This window comes from Furipterus horrens, unplaced genomic scaffold (assembly GCF_987537825.1).
Source record: "Furipterus horrens unplaced genomic scaffold, mFurHor1.1.pri manual_scaffold_17, whole genome shotgun sequence".
Classification (NCBI taxonomy): domain Eukaryota; kingdom Metazoa; phylum Chordata; class Mammalia; order Chiroptera; family Furipteridae; genus Furipterus; species Furipterus horrens.
The window spans coordinates 5076756-5092456 of record NW_028327187.1 but is presented as its reverse complement, the minus strand read 5'-3'; the positions used below and the strand labels follow the sequence as shown (position 1 = coordinate 5092456).

General features: G+C 34.8%; 1 protein-coding gene across 1 annotated transcript in view; it reads right to left on the bottom strand.

Annotated features, from left to right (window-relative positions):
* The window catches only part of BRWD3 (bromodomain and WD repeat domain containing 3), a 112112-nt gene that overhangs the window by 41097 nt on the left and 55314 nt on the right, over positions 1 to 15701 (bottom strand). Inside the window, exons 13-20 of the mRNA XM_090265374.1 lie at positions 14183 to 14287; positions 12988 to 13141; positions 7756 to 7890; positions 6594 to 6722; positions 5498 to 5723; positions 3758 to 3925; positions 2191 to 2374; positions 304 to 397 (exon numbers count right to left, since the gene is read on the bottom strand). Coding sequence (XP_090121500.1) covers positions 304 to 397; positions 2191 to 2374; positions 3758 to 3925; positions 5498 to 5723; positions 6594 to 6722; positions 7756 to 7890; positions 12988 to 13141; positions 14183 to 14287 — 1195 coding nt within the window. The remainder of the gene's footprint in view (positions 1 to 303; positions 398 to 2190; positions 2375 to 3757; positions 3926 to 5497; positions 5724 to 6593; positions 6723 to 7755; positions 7891 to 12987; positions 13142 to 14182; positions 14288 to 15701) is intronic.

The following is a 15701-nucleotide window of genomic DNA, read 5'->3' as shown; positions in this document are numbered from 1 at the left end:
ACATTGTGATTAGTGATCAGTCACTCATTTTAAGGTTGTCCTTTAAATAAAGATGGTATTTTAATACAAATTCCCTATACCTACAATGACTATATGTCCTAGATTTTTTAGGACAGTTCCGACTTCTGTAATTTTATCCTTGTTAATAACCATACAGCTCAATTAGGGTTTCAAAGAACAGGTGTCTTATATGCAGATACCTATCAAAACAGTCCCTTAATAAATAACTGCACCTTTCAAAAACCTAGTATCTGTAAATATTCGCAAGCAGGGTATCCCAAAGTGCTGTAAAACCAAACTCACCCTTTGAGTAGCATAAGATGGCTTTTTCTTCTTTTCAACTGTATAAAGACTGACTTCTATGTCACCTTTCGCCGTTCTGCATTCTTCCTGAACCCTAATAAGAAATCAAAGGTCAAAGAAATAGAAAATCATCAAAAAGAAAACTGACAGTTTAAAAGTCAGATAGTAAAAATACTTCAAAATGTAAATTTTGCCATTTAAACCATTTTTAGGTGTACAATTAGCAGTGTGAATAAAATTTACAATTTTGTGTAATCATTGCCACTATTTCCAAAACTTTTAAATCACTCCAGACATAAGCAATAACTCCCTCTTTCTCCTTCCACCAGGCCTGTTAACCTCTAATCTACTTTATGTATCTATGAATTTGCCTATTCTAGATATTTCATATCAGTTGAATCGTATGCTATTTGTCCTTTTGTGTTTGGCTTAGTTCAGTTTAGCATAATGTTTTCAAGATTGTAGCAGGTATCAGAACTACATTCCTTTTTTATGGCTGAATAATATTTCATTGCATTATACTATTACATTTGACTTACGCATTCATTTGTTGATAGACACTTGGAGTTATTTCTACCATTCAGCTGTTATGAATAAATGCTGCAATGAACATTGATATGCAGTCTCTATTTGAGTCCTAGCTTTCAATTCTAGTTTTAACGTTTTGAGTAAAGAATTATGTCAATTTGCTCTATTGCCAGAGGGTAACATTCAGTTCATAAATTAGCTATGTCGCCTTTTTTCTTATTACTGCTGAAGGAATTTAAGGCAAAAGCAATTTACTTTGCTACATGATAGCTGAGCTGCTAAAAGGATTGGTTAGGGAGATAACATGATTGAAATGGATTTTATGTGTTCTCTATCAAATGTCCTTGATCTTTTATAAGTCTATTTCCAGTTGTTATGGATTATCTGGAGTTGATATTATAGCAAATGTTAGGGTTTACATAAACGATAGGGATTACTTTTCATTTATTTTTATGCTGATTGGTGCAGCAACTGTGGAAAACAGTACGGAGTTTCCTTAAAAAATTAAAAATGGAACTGCCTTATGACCCAGCAATTCCAATTCTGGAAATATAATCGAAGAAACCCAAAACACTAATTTGAAAGACTATATGCAGCCCTATGTTCATTGCAGTGTTATTTACGATAGCCAAGATATGGAGGTAGCCAAAGCGTCCATCTGTAGATGAGTGGGTAAAAAAACTGTGGGACATTCACACAATGGAGTACTACTCAGCCTTAAAAAAAGAAAGAAATGTCACCTTTTGCAACAGCACAAATGGACTTAGAAAATATTATGTTAAGTGAAATAAGCTAGTCAGAGAAAGACAAATACCCTATGATTTCACTTACACGTGGAATCTAGTGAACATAAAAGATAGGGGTTCTAAGTTTGAAATTTATCCTAATAAAACCCTTTCATCCTCCAAGTAAGTCTACTTAAATGACATTGATAAATGCCCCCTAAGCACTGAGGTCTACTATATAGCTATACTGTACTCCAAAATTGCTCCAATGTTATGTTGATCGCCTTCTCAGAATCACTGCTGAATTTTAGATCTCTATATCACTGACATATTTAATCACTAATGGCCTCATGTTTTTAGTTAACAGTATTTGTATTCTTCTAACCTAGACTATAAAACTCATGAAAGACAAAGATCATGATTTTCATTTTTCAGTATTTTACACAAAGCTAAGCAAATTGAAGACAGCAATTAAAGTGTTATGGGATGAACTAACTGAAATACCGTGGAAAAACTAACGCATAACTTGGCTGGAGTTTTACAAATATCTCAGTTATTAGGTTAACAGAACATTTTGATTTACCTCCAAACAAAAGCTGTCAAGTTTCTTATAAATGTTACTTGAGTGACTCACCTACCAACCCCATGGCTTAGCTCGTTTACCACCACTCTTCTGCTCCATGCCATGAGGTCCCGTTCGGTGGCCATCTGGCTCCGAAGAGCATTGTTGTGCATTTGTCTGAGACTTTCAATCTGACCGTTACGTCGGGGCCCCATATTTGGGGAAGAAGATATGTCCATATTGGGACTTCTCAGAGCTAGAACAAAAACAAAGACAGAGGGCGCTTTCTGACCAAAGGGACCAAATGTTTCCAGGTCAGAGCTCTAAACACAACAGGAGATTCAAAGTCCTGTAGCACATTCACATCCCTTTGTTCCACGTTTCCTAAACCCCTTCATGGTTTTCACAGTGTTATGAATGAAGCAAGCACTCAATGTTTTAAGTTTCTATAGCCCTTTCAAAGTACTTTTACCCCTGTCATCTACTAAATGCTCAGTAAATACAAAAAGCATATTTAACACGACTTAGTAGAGTCACTAATGTGTATTAGTACTAGCTCAGAAAGCGCCTTTTAATCTAAATTCTATTTTTATTTAGACCATCAAAAGAACTCTGAATAAAGCTTCACTAAGGTTTTCAAAAATAGTAACAGAAAACAATATGAACTGAAAAAAAATTTAACCATCAAAATTTCATTTTCAAAATTGATAAGCAATAAAAGAGGGAAGAAGTAATAAATATTTTACTTTTTAATCCCCTGGAAAGGTCCCTGCTAAATTACTTCTGTTGTATTTGCAAATAAACCAAAAATGCAAAATGAAATAGTCAACTGTTAAAATAAACATCGGAAAAAACTCAAAACAAATCAATATTGCAGATGGAACTCGTGGGGCGTCCCATTGACTAATGGCATTTAAAATCTATTCAAAGAAACCTAGTATAGTAGTTCCCTCTTATTAGCAGTTTCAGTCACCCATGGTCAGCCATGGTCCAAAAATATTAAATGGAAAATTCCAGAAATAAATAATTCATAAGTTTTGAATTGCATGCCATTCTGAGGAGCGTGATAAAATCTGGAACTGTCCCACTTTGTCCTCATGGGACAGGAATCATTTCTTTGTTCAAAATATCCATGCTGTATGTCCCCATCAAGTTAGTCACTTAGTGGCTGTCTAAATTATCATATCAGTTATCAGAGAGGTCACAATCATGTAACTTTTTATGGTATGATATCATAGGTGTATGTGTGCAGGACAAAAATAATATATTTAGGGTTTGGTATGATCTGTATAGTTTCAGGCATCCACTGGGGATCTTGCAACCCATCCCATGCAGATGGTGGGGTGGAAAGGGAGGACTACTGTATATCAAAATAAACCACCTGTATTTCTTAAGACACTAAGTCACTTGAGCCACAAGTGATAATGAGATTATCTGTTATTACAATTATAAATTAATAAAAAGGTTCTTTTTCTGTAATTAAAAAATAAATTTAAAAATTTAATAAGTATCATCTGACACAAAAGAAACCCAAACCACCCAAAACCCAAAATGTTGCTTTTATTTACAAATATAAACTGTTTCTCACCTGTAATTAAAACACATGTATCATACCTTTTGCAAATGCACACACACTTACCACCGTTAGCAGAATACGATCTATTAACTGGAAAATGTGGAACATCTCCTTCGTTAATTAGTCTCAGATCTTGTTCTCGCTGGAGCTCCCTGATTATTCCATCAAGAATGCTCTCATCTTGGTCATTAGTTTGTTGCCCAATTACCTGTTCTACCACCTCACCGTCACCTTAATGAGGCCAAAGATATAAAGCCACTAAGTTACTTCCATTTTAGTATACTCTGAACGAGAGTAAAAATAAGCTCAATAAATAAATTTCTAGACAAATAATAAAAAATCTGGATTAAAAGGGAAATAGAGCATACATCAAACAAAATACATTTAAAAGAACTTTAAAAACTTTTGGTACATCAGCTTAACCAATATCCCCAAAGTAGACACTATCATTAAGGCTCTCCCATGCTAAATAATAATTATTAAATTATTAACTTAAAAACAAATTCTCTAAGCTAGAAGTTGGGAGTACAGATTTGAGTAAAGTTTAAACAAGTTCAATCACAGACACCTAAAATGTTTTGCATCTTTCTTTAACTAGAATTTCCTTTCTGAAAGCAATCTAATTATGGTCTTTCAACTGTAGTCTCTTGATAATACCTCAGGGCATATTGATGAGTAAAGAAATTATTCTTATGATACACTAAAATTCAATGATTACTTCTGAATAAAAAGCTTTACGTCTATGATCTTTTTCTTTCTCAACTACATCTTAGAACTGTTTTTTTTTTTAATCTTATCCTGTAGTCAGATTAAATGGTTATCTAACATAATAGCCAAGGATCATTCTTACATGAAATCAAGTGTATGAATTACAGACTTAAAATTCAATGTTTTTCTTTTATCTCCTACTTAATATTCATGCTTCCCAAAGAGCATTATTATCACAGTAAACGTGAACACATGGTAACACCATTTCACTGTTTCCTAAATCTTTATAAGATCATAAAAGGATGTGCGACATTTCACTGTTATAAAGGTCAATTCAAGTTTAAATTCCCTAGTAAGAAATCATTTGCAAGTCATAAGCTCACTAGCTCATACCTGGAAGAAAACCGACATGTAACAGAGACATGAAGGCGCTCTGTTGTCGGAGGTGGGGCGGGAGAGGCAGTATACATACATTAGGAAAATATGCTAACTAGAATACTTGCTTTGATGGAGAGAAGTTTATTTCAATGTCTTATTCAACTATCGTCCCACTACGCATCACCACTGTTCCAATATCCTCCAAGATTCAGTGTGATTTAAGCATTTACAATCCCCCTCCCTAACACTCAATGATTTTTTTTTGCTTTTCAAACATGAAGATGGGTAAACAGTCACTTCCCAGCTAGGAGTTTTGAAATTTACTTTTCTTAGGTCCATTAACTATGGACTCATATTAAAATACCAATACTATGAGAAGCAGAATTTCATCTTATCATAAAAGCTTGACACATTTTAAAGTTAGCACAGGTACTCATTACTAGAAGTTAATACGATAACAGAATCATTCATATGTTCAGGGCACTAAGAAAGCAGGTCATTCTCTCCTTGAGCATATTCTTGTTTGTCCTAATCCTTTACCTATGTCCAGGTGAGATAAGCAATGTAAAAGTACTCCGGTAAGGTAAAAAGTAACAGGGGTAAACTACATTATAATCTGCCACCGAGTTTCACAGAGGGCATGTAGCATAGAGAGAAGAGCAGTTAAGTATTAACATTTTGCAAAAGGTTTTGGATTTAATTTCGGAGATAACATACCATTAGCCACATAGCCCAGCTGTGGTATGAGTTGTTCGTCCTTACAATTTTCCCGTCCTGGGACTAGCCTTTGGAATTTTGTAGGATGAGGATTTCCATCAACGTCCACCAAGAATGGGGGAGGCATGAGGTGAGGAGCTTGTTGGGTTTGTTCGTCTAACACATAGTTGTTGGCATCACGGATAAGTGGTCGATAATCCGTGTGGAAGAACATCTGATCTGGAATCTTTATGACAGATGTTTAGTATTTATGTGCATGGGGAATTGATAGATAAGCCCTTAATTTTCATTCCTCAACACGTGCATTTTATAAATCAGATCATGTTAGAAGGTAAATCACCTAGATTATAATCCCACCTTCTCTCCACAAAACCCTGCAATCTGTATTACCTTCTGCCCCTATATCCTATTTGTCCAATTAGGAGAAGAAGTAAAGCAATGGAGTAGATAAAATTAGGTATTTTTATTTAAGTTGCCAAAATCATAGAAACCTTTATAACCGCTATATTTTTCTTCTTATTTTTACTCAAATAAGGCTTGGTGGAGTATAATATCAGTGGTGAGGAAGGTAAATGCCAATTGCAAAAACACACTCAAAGGTGATACAAGTATTGAGCTGAACTCAGTGATTCTGAATTCTTTCAACTCCAAGATTCTAAAATGTATTTCAAATTTACATCTAATGAAATGTAAGGAACTGATGAAGTCACATTCCAAAGTATTTTAACAGTAACAACAATAGGTAAAGTAGCCAAGCAAGAAAATAAACATTTGATCTCAAGCTGTTTATTTTCAATATATGATAAACAGAGGATGAAATCTGGTAATGTTGTCCTCCTATTATACCTGAAAGGTAGTAGAGAATATGTTCTAATTAATAGAATTTTTAATGAATTTTTATATCTATATCACCCTATGTATATGTTAATCACTATTAAGTCATGTTTTGGTAGTAATGAAAAAGTTTACCAAGAAAGGTGACTCATTTAGTTTACATCTGTTAACATACAACAAGCCTTATTAACTGAAGACTTCAAACAAAGTTATAAATGACATAATCCAAAATTGAACCTTACAAAACAAAAATTAAATATACCTTTTCATAGTATTTACTGCATCCAAAACCGAAAAGCAGCAAATGCCCATGAGAATCTGTGCAGGCAAAATGGTTTCCATCTGGTGAAAATTTACAATCAAACACTGCACCATGGCCTTGGCCTTCAATCTGAAATTGAGAGGAGTCATTTTAAGTCATCTTAAGAGGTAATTTTCAAATAATAAGTACGCAATAGCTTCTGCTTGCTAATATCTTGAATTCTGTGAGGCATGAACATTCCAATGTACTCTCTGGCTTCTGTAAGCCAGGACCTTAATGAAATAGTAAGCTCTAAAAGAAATTAGGGAGCATAAGAATGCAATGATTGGTATCAAACATTACTAGCAATGTCATATTTCAAAAAGCACTAAATGAGTGACTAAGACTAAAAAAAGACCTAAACACAAATGAATTGAGAAAGCTGCTATCTCAGCAAAGTGAAAAATATTATCTTCACATCTTAAATGGTAATTGAATTAAGCCTTAAAATAAGCAATACTAAAGTTAAAGCACTCAAATCAAACTTATTAACAACAGACAGAGGGTATTATTAATGCTCTGGATCCGTATAAAGCCTATAAAAGGGAGTTCAAAGCCAACAATTTAGAAATGTTTAGTCACAACTGTTCTTCAGAGAGGGGCACTGAATTTATAGAATATACGAACAGGAAGGTGTTCCATTGGGAAAAGAGAGAGCTCACCAGGTTTTTACATGATTTGTATGAAATATATATGAAGAGTATTCATATCTCTAATTCCATGTTTGCCAAACAAGTCCCTGATTACTGACTAAGCCATATGGGTCTCACTAGAGGCAGATAAAATACGGTCAACTATTCTGATTCATACGTTAGGATTATAGTTTAAACATTAACATTTTTGTGAGTTTGGTTAGGGTTAGCTCCAAAAGCTTATTAAATTTGAGTTTCTAGCTTAGGGCTGGGGAACAGAACTTGGAAAATGCAAACACCACAATAACAGAGTCACCCTGAGAGGTATAATTCTCTACTGGCCTTACCCTCTCAGGTCAAGTCACCCTCTGTTACTGTGTGGATTTAAACACAAATCACAAGAGGGTCCTTGGCACTAAGTATACTTTAATTACCAAGCTGTCATGAAAGAGAAGCCTGTTTTAATATGAACTAAGCACAATTTTTCTTACCATGTTAAAATAATTCCGAATTTTGGTCCCCCGGTCAAGGTCCCAAACAAAAATGTTCCCATCATGGCCCGCTGAAAGTATGATCCTTTGATCAAACGGATGTGCTTCCAAAACAAATACTTCATCATCATGTCCCTGTGATAAAATCAATATTAAACATGAAAAGCAACCCCAAGTATGTCTTTTTTTTTTGGTCAGAAGATCTTGGGAGTATGCTATCAATTCGATTCAGATGAATTCATGCACACCAATTTAACAGCATTTACGATTGGGGTGGCCAAAAAGTCTGTTTAGGCTTTTTCTGTAAAGTAAAAGACACATTTTTCATGTTCACCAATAACTTGATTGATTTGGATATTTTGAGTATGTTGGGTGTCTCCTGTGTGGTATAACACTGATTGTTCTCAATTAGTGTTTCGATTTGACTGCTGTCAACTTCACACATCTACCCAACTGCGGAGCATCGTCCAGTGAGAAATCTCCAGCATGGGACTTTGCAAACCACATTGACACGTTTGATCAGACACAGTACCTTCTTCATACACTGCACAGATCTTTTTTGGGGTGTGTTTCAGTTGTGTTTTTACCTTTCTTGAAACAAACCATAATATGTTGAATATGTGGCGTATTTTCTTCTATCTCCAATATTAAAATGGCTACACAAAAATTCACCAATTTTGGTAAGTTTTCTTTAAATGCACGCTGGTATGACAGCTGTCACAATCCAATCTAACAAAACTGTTTTGAATGAAGTTAAAGACAACCCAGCGCTACTAGAGCCATCTTACAGAAAAAAAAACAAGCAAACATTTTGGCCAATCCAATACATGGACATTACAATAAATAGTTAAGATTTCTTTATTATTTTAAAGTGCTGACTTCATAAAGTATTCAATAGACATAAGACCTGAAAAAGTGTTAAAAAATATACTTCAGAACAGTTACAGCTCATTCACCAGGCCCTTGAAGTGGAACTGGTATTTCTAGGACTCTGCTACGTAAAAGGCCACAGAAAATGTGACAAACAGAACCACTCATTTAATACCCCATTATGCCATAGTGATAAGAGACAAATCTTTGTTGTTCTTCATCCAGCAGTCTCTTATCACTGGGATTTAGATTGTATTTTAGGAGGTCTCATGATGCATTCAAAAAACAAAGCATAGTGACTCTTCACTTTATCTACTTTAGAGTTGAAGACTTCATTTAATATGCTATCTGAAAAATGGGTCTGCATCTAAAAAGTCTGAAAACCAATGTTCTATGTATATGTTTCCCTTCTAATAAATCAATGATTATCAGTATAAAGAGATCATGGATCAGGAATCTGCAAACTGTCACTTTCCGGCCAAATCCAGCTCCCAGACATTTCTCTATACACAGCCTGTAAGCTAAGAATGAATGCTCTTTACATCTTTAAAAGAGTACAAAAAACAAAAAAAAAGAAATATGCAACAGAGATCCTATGTGGCCTGCAAAGCCTAAAATATTTACTATCTGGCCTCTTAAAGAAAAAGTTTGCCATCCTTCCTGGCATGGCTCAGGTGGTAGGAACATTGCCCTGTAAAATGAAAAGTCACAGGTTCGATTCCCACTCAGGGCACATGCGCAGGTTGTGGGTTTGGTTCCAGCTAGGACACATGTGAAAGGCAACTGATTGATACCTCTCTCGCATCCATGTTTCTTCCCCCACTCTCTCCCTCCCTTCCCCTCTCTAAAATCAATAAGCATGTCCTCGGGTGAGGATAAAAAAAAAGTTTGCCAACATCTAATTTAGATCACTGTTGACTTTCCTTAATTCCTGTTTAGACAGTACATGATGAACAGGTTACATATCTTAGAAAAGCATACAGGACATCCTCTAGTTGCATTTGTTTCCCTTAGTAAAACAGCAGCTTCCAGAATATATTTTGAATCTAAAAAGTGTATCTTATCTAAAAATCTTTGTATAAGAAAACAGACTAGGGTATCCTGCCATATTATTGTACCATTATGGACAAAAATGTAGCTTATTAAAAAAATAACTGCAGCCCTGGCTGGTGTGGCTCAGTGGATTGAGTGCCAGCCTGAGGACCAAAGGGTTGCCAGTTCAATTCCCAGTCAGGGCACGTGTCTGGGTTGTGGGCCGGGTCCCCGGTTGGGGTGTGTGAGAGGCAACCGCACACTGATGTTTCCCTCCCTGTTTTTCTCCCTCCCTTCGCCTCTCTCTAAAAATAAATAAATAAAATCTTTAAAACAAACAAACAAACAAACAAACAAACTGTAGATTGGCCCAAAATGTACAGTGTTAAGATGAGTAGGTAAAAGCCTACTGCAATAAATACTGTCACAACTGAAAATTTAGCCAAACTCCTTTCCCAGTAACTACTAAAAGAAAATTATTTGTTATCACAAAAATCTCTTAATGAAAAATAATTGATCTGATACAGTAAATACTTTCTTAGGTTCCTAACAATGAAATTACTTTGTTAAGTTCTCATGATACACCTACTTCAGTGTCATGGAAAAAGAGGCTTTTAAATAGGGGATTTTATATATTGATCACATACTGCAGGATAGGGCATAGCCACTGGATGATAGGGAATAAAACCTAGTCAAAATCAGCAATGTGCTAAGATTTATCATCTGCCCTAGTTTTATTTGTTAGGTACAACTCTATTTCTACCACGACCACACAAATGCAAATTATATCATGGTCCATCCTACCCTTGACTCCTACAGTATACCCAAGGTCATTCTTATCTCCGTTCCCATCTATTCTCTCTCTCTGTCACCAGAAGTACATGGTATTTTTTTACATTAACTTTACTGGGGTGACATTGGTTAATAGGATCACATAAGTTTCAAGTGTACATTTCTAACTCATTTATAATGCCTTTGCTTTTAAACTCTTTTAATTGTTCCTTATCAGTCTTAGAGTAGATTGCACAAGATCTTGAATGGTCTGGCCCCTGTCCACTTCTCCAGTCTGTTTGGTGACACTGTTTCTGCTTTCTGTGTTCTAATCAAAAACTGATTTTCTTTCAACTCCCTTCTACCTCAGGACATTTGTAACATGCTTCCCCTTCTTCTTGAAAGGAGCTTCCAACCTTTTCACTTATGCATTGTAATTTGCCAAACATTTATTAATCACCTACCATGTTGAGAAAGAAAATAAACAGGAAAATATCAGGTAGTGATAAACACTATGATGAAAATAAAGCAAGACAAACTACTCTAGATTGTTTGATCAGGGAAGGCCTTGTCAAGGAGGTGACATTTAGGCCAAGACCTGAGTAATTACTACCTACATTTCAAATCTTTTATTTTTAGAGAGAGGGGAAGGGAAGGAGGAAGGACGGGAGAAAGAGAGGGAGAAACATCGCGTGGTTGCTTCTCACACCCCCAAACTGAGGACCCTGCAACCCAGGCATGTGCCCTGACTGGGAATTGAACCGGTGACCCTTTGGTTCCCAAAGTCAGCACTCAATCCACTGTGCCACACCAGGCAGGGAAAATTTTAACTCAAACGTCACTTCCTCAAGAAACTTTCTCAGACCCTCCCATACAAGGTTTTGCCGCCCTATTAGTAACTTCCATTCTATTCTGCACTTTTATTTCTTAACATTTATTTCATTAAATTTTTTCTCCTAATAGTTTCTAAACTCATTTATTCCTAACATCTAACTGAGTTGCTGACACACAGGAGATGCTCAACATGGCCTTTGAAATCACGATTTTTAGAGATATAGTCTTATACTGTCTAATAATATAGCTGCTAGCCACATGTGGCTATTAAATATTTGAAATGGGGCTAGTCTGAATTGTGATAGTCTCTAAGTATAAAATACACACTAGGATTTCAAAGATCTAGTGCAGAAAAAGAATGCAAATATTCCATTAATAATTTTATACTACATGTTGAAATGGCCCTATTTTGGATATACTAGGTTGAGTAAAATATATTATAAAAATGAATTTCAACTGTTGCACTTTTGAAATCGTGGCTACTAGAAAAAATAATATTACATATATGACTCATATTAAACAAGTATTACTATTAGAGTGTGCTGACATAGACAGACATTTCCTAATAAAGAATCAAGCAAAAAGTAAAGGATTTTCCACACATATTAATAGAAACGTTTACTGGGGGATAGAGAAAGCCAGAACAAGGTAAAAGCATTGGTTTACAGATAAAAGGAAGAATATAAAATTCCACTGAAGAAAAGAGGACTTGGGAGGTCTAGGAAAGATAAACTGGAAATCCACCCCAAATTAAACAAATCTTTAGAAACCTCAGAGATTTTAGATAAGATTATCTCACAAAAGAGTCAAATAAGGATCTGAAGCAGGGAATGCTGTAAAGAGTACTGAGTCAGGAGAATTGGTTTCTAGTTCCTATCACTGACTACTGTATAGACCAGCGACTTTCAGCCTCTTTTATCTCAAGGCACTCCTAAGCCAATTACTAAAATTCTGCAGCACACACCAAAAATATATATTATATCTTTAGCCGATCTGACAAAAAAAAAAATAACTGGTATAATTTTGATTGATTCACACCAGACTGCTATTGTTGTGTTGGCTGTTGTCATGTTTAGTTGACAATCTAAGGGAAAAGGGGCCAGTGTCCCTGACTAAACAGTCAGGTGCTGTATGTTTTACACATTCTTGCGTAAGTATTGCACTTATGCATCAATAATTGAATTTAACTTGAGGTCAACCTGTACCATGATAAGCTGACAAGCATCAACCAAACCCATGTAATTTCAGTTATTAATCCTATCAACTTTTCACACCACAAATATTGTAGCCTTTTACTGTGGCAAATATATTTCTTTTAAAGAAAAAGACCCCCTTTTCTACCACTTCTTCCTCCTACCTCCATTTCTTGCATAAACAAATCCATGAAGGTAGAACAGATGAGATATTATTGTCAAAATAAAGTTAGTTCTACCCCTAAGACAGTAAAAAGTCCCGACTCATGCTAAAAACAAAATAATTTATATACCCTTAACTGCATACAACAATATAACAGATAAATAAATACCAGACCTGGAAAAGATCTTAAAATTTTTCATAATTGCTTTTAGCAGCTATACCATGTGTCATCTCTGCAGATATGCCAACAGAGGTACCTTGAATAATTACTTATCCAATGGATAGTAAGTCATAGAAAGTAAACTAGAACTTAAAATTTCCTATCTTCTGTTTTGACCATTTTTATTATTCTAAAAGTAGAATACTTACAGATAAAGTATGAAGAAGTTGCCCTGTGACTGAATTCCATACTTTCAAAAGGAAATTATTCACTGCAGTAATAATTGTGGTGTCGTAGCGATCCCAGGCTACCATAGTCACCTTAAGTTTAGTGACCTTATCTTCTCCAGATGGCAAATTATTCCTAAACAAAATATTTGCAATATTCATGCACTGTAAACTTTTAACAAAAGTACAACTGAAATAGTAAATTATGTCAAAAACTCTCTCCAGGAGCATGCAAATTTTTGGAAATGAAAATTATAAACAATACTTGTAAGTACTGAAGAGATAAAATAATAAGAATACCTACATGGGGCAATACCAATAGTTTATAATAGCTTATTTTAGGCAGAAAAAAAGGACACAATATAGCAAAATTTTTACAGTTAGTAACACAAGAACAGCAATAACAAAAAAAAAAAAAAGTGAAACTAGGAAGAAATCTACAACTATCTTGAAAAATAAAATCAAAGTTATTTAGCCACCAGAAAATATGATGAAAACATATACTGGACAGTTTATTCCCCCAAATATTAAACTTTGTGAAACTAATAGGTCTTACAAGAGTCGTAGGAGATTCAGTAACTTTTGATTTAATCAAACATAGCTCAGTTTCTGGCTATGACTACAAAGTCAGTTCTATAGTTGTTAATGGAAAGGGTCATACACTAAAGAAGTAATTATGTATCTTCAATCAATAGTACAGATGAGGAAACAGATGCTGACTAAGCGTACTTGTAATGTTGAGTAGGAATGCCAACAATAAGAAACATTATCAAGGTGTCCTTAGTAAGTTAGTGGAATAAACATATGATGACTTATAATAGGGAAAACTCAGAACATAAAATAGTGTGTATTCTGAGATATGTGTGTGTGTGTGTGTAATCTATAGAAAAACTAAGGCAGAGAACGACTCCGTGGGCATTAGCAGAGCACAGTGATCACGAGAGTCCAGAATGTGAAGTGAGTCAGCAATGTTTATGTCATTCAGTATGTCAATTAACAGCCAACGGCAATTTATTTAGAAATGGAGTACAGATGTAAACTTCATACCTACCAATTAACTCTGAACTATTTCCTTATCTAAAAAGGTATTTTATTTTTATTATTAAGAATACTTTAATAAAGTACGATACCGTGCCTTCTGAGAACCGCCACTGAAACACCTAACATCCAACCTTACCCAGTCATTTTAGTAGCCATATCGAGCACTATACTCTTCCATTCTTGTTGCTGATATTGCCAGATTCTTGCTGTTCCATCTCTGCTTCCACTAACAAATCTTAAACTGAAAAGAAACAGTACAAATACCCTTATTACTTTCCTCCAAAGAGGAAATCTTTTTTTTTTTTTGCTAATCATAAAAGTAATACTTTCATCCACATACATTACTGGGAAGAACAAAAATGGTGTATTTTAGAAAACCGTTTGGCAATTCTTCCAAAGGATAAACAGAGTTACCATATGACTTAGCAATTCTACTCCCAGGTATATATCCAAAGGAAATTAAAACAGAAGTCCACACAAAAAACTTGTACACAAATATTCATGGCATTATTCAGAAAAGGCCCAAAAGTAGTAACAACCCAATGTCCACCAACTGATAACAAGATAAACAGATTATAGTATATCCACACAATCATATATTATTCATCAATAAAAATGAAATGATAATCCATGCTCCAACATGAATGAATATTGGAAACATTATGTTAACTGAAGTCAGTCACAAAAGATCCCACTTATATGAAATATCCAGAAGGTACAAATCTACAGAGACAAAAGCTGAATGATGGTTGCCTAGAACTGGGGGTGGGGGTATAAAAAGATTGGAAATTGAGAGCTAAACGGTATGTATTTTCCTTTTGAGGTGATGACAATGTTCTAAAATTGATTATGGTGAATGATGCACAACTCTATGAATACACTAAAAACCAGTGGCTTTTAGCTCTGGCTGGTGTGGCTAAGTGGATTGAGCACTGGCCTGTGAACCAGAGGGTTGCCAGTTCGATTCCCAGTCATGGCACAAGCCTGGGTTGTGGGCCAGCTCCCCATCTGGGCACATGTGAGAGGCAAACACACATGGATGTCTCTCTCCCTCTTTTTCTCCCTCCCTTCCCCTCTCTATATAAATAAATATTTAAAAGAAAACACTGACTTTTATGTTATATGGATTGTATCTCAATAAACTATTATAAAAATACATTTATTCAGCAATAATTCCATCACTTTTCATACTTTTTCAGTCTTTGAGAACTTCAAGACATACATATATATTTATGTATTCTCCCTATAGGAAATAGAATTACACTATATATAATATTTTATAATGATTTATGTAACTTATGTGTATTTTATAGATATATTTCTATGTGGCCAAATTACCATCATTTTAAATGTGTTTAAATGTATAAATGTATCGAAATGTATTTAATCCACTCCCTAATGAAGAATATTTATACTATTTTCAGTCTCACCATCATAATAATGTGATGAACTTCAATATATATCTTTGTATAACCTTATATATGTTATATCTTTGCTGAGTCAATAGGGTAGATATATTTTTAAAGCTTTTAAACATACTGCCAAACTATTTCCCTGAAAAAATTTAAACAATTTATAATCTCATCAAAAATTGGACAAGAATATCCATTTTTCCTAAACACTTGGCAATACTGGGTGTCATCATTCTTCATTAG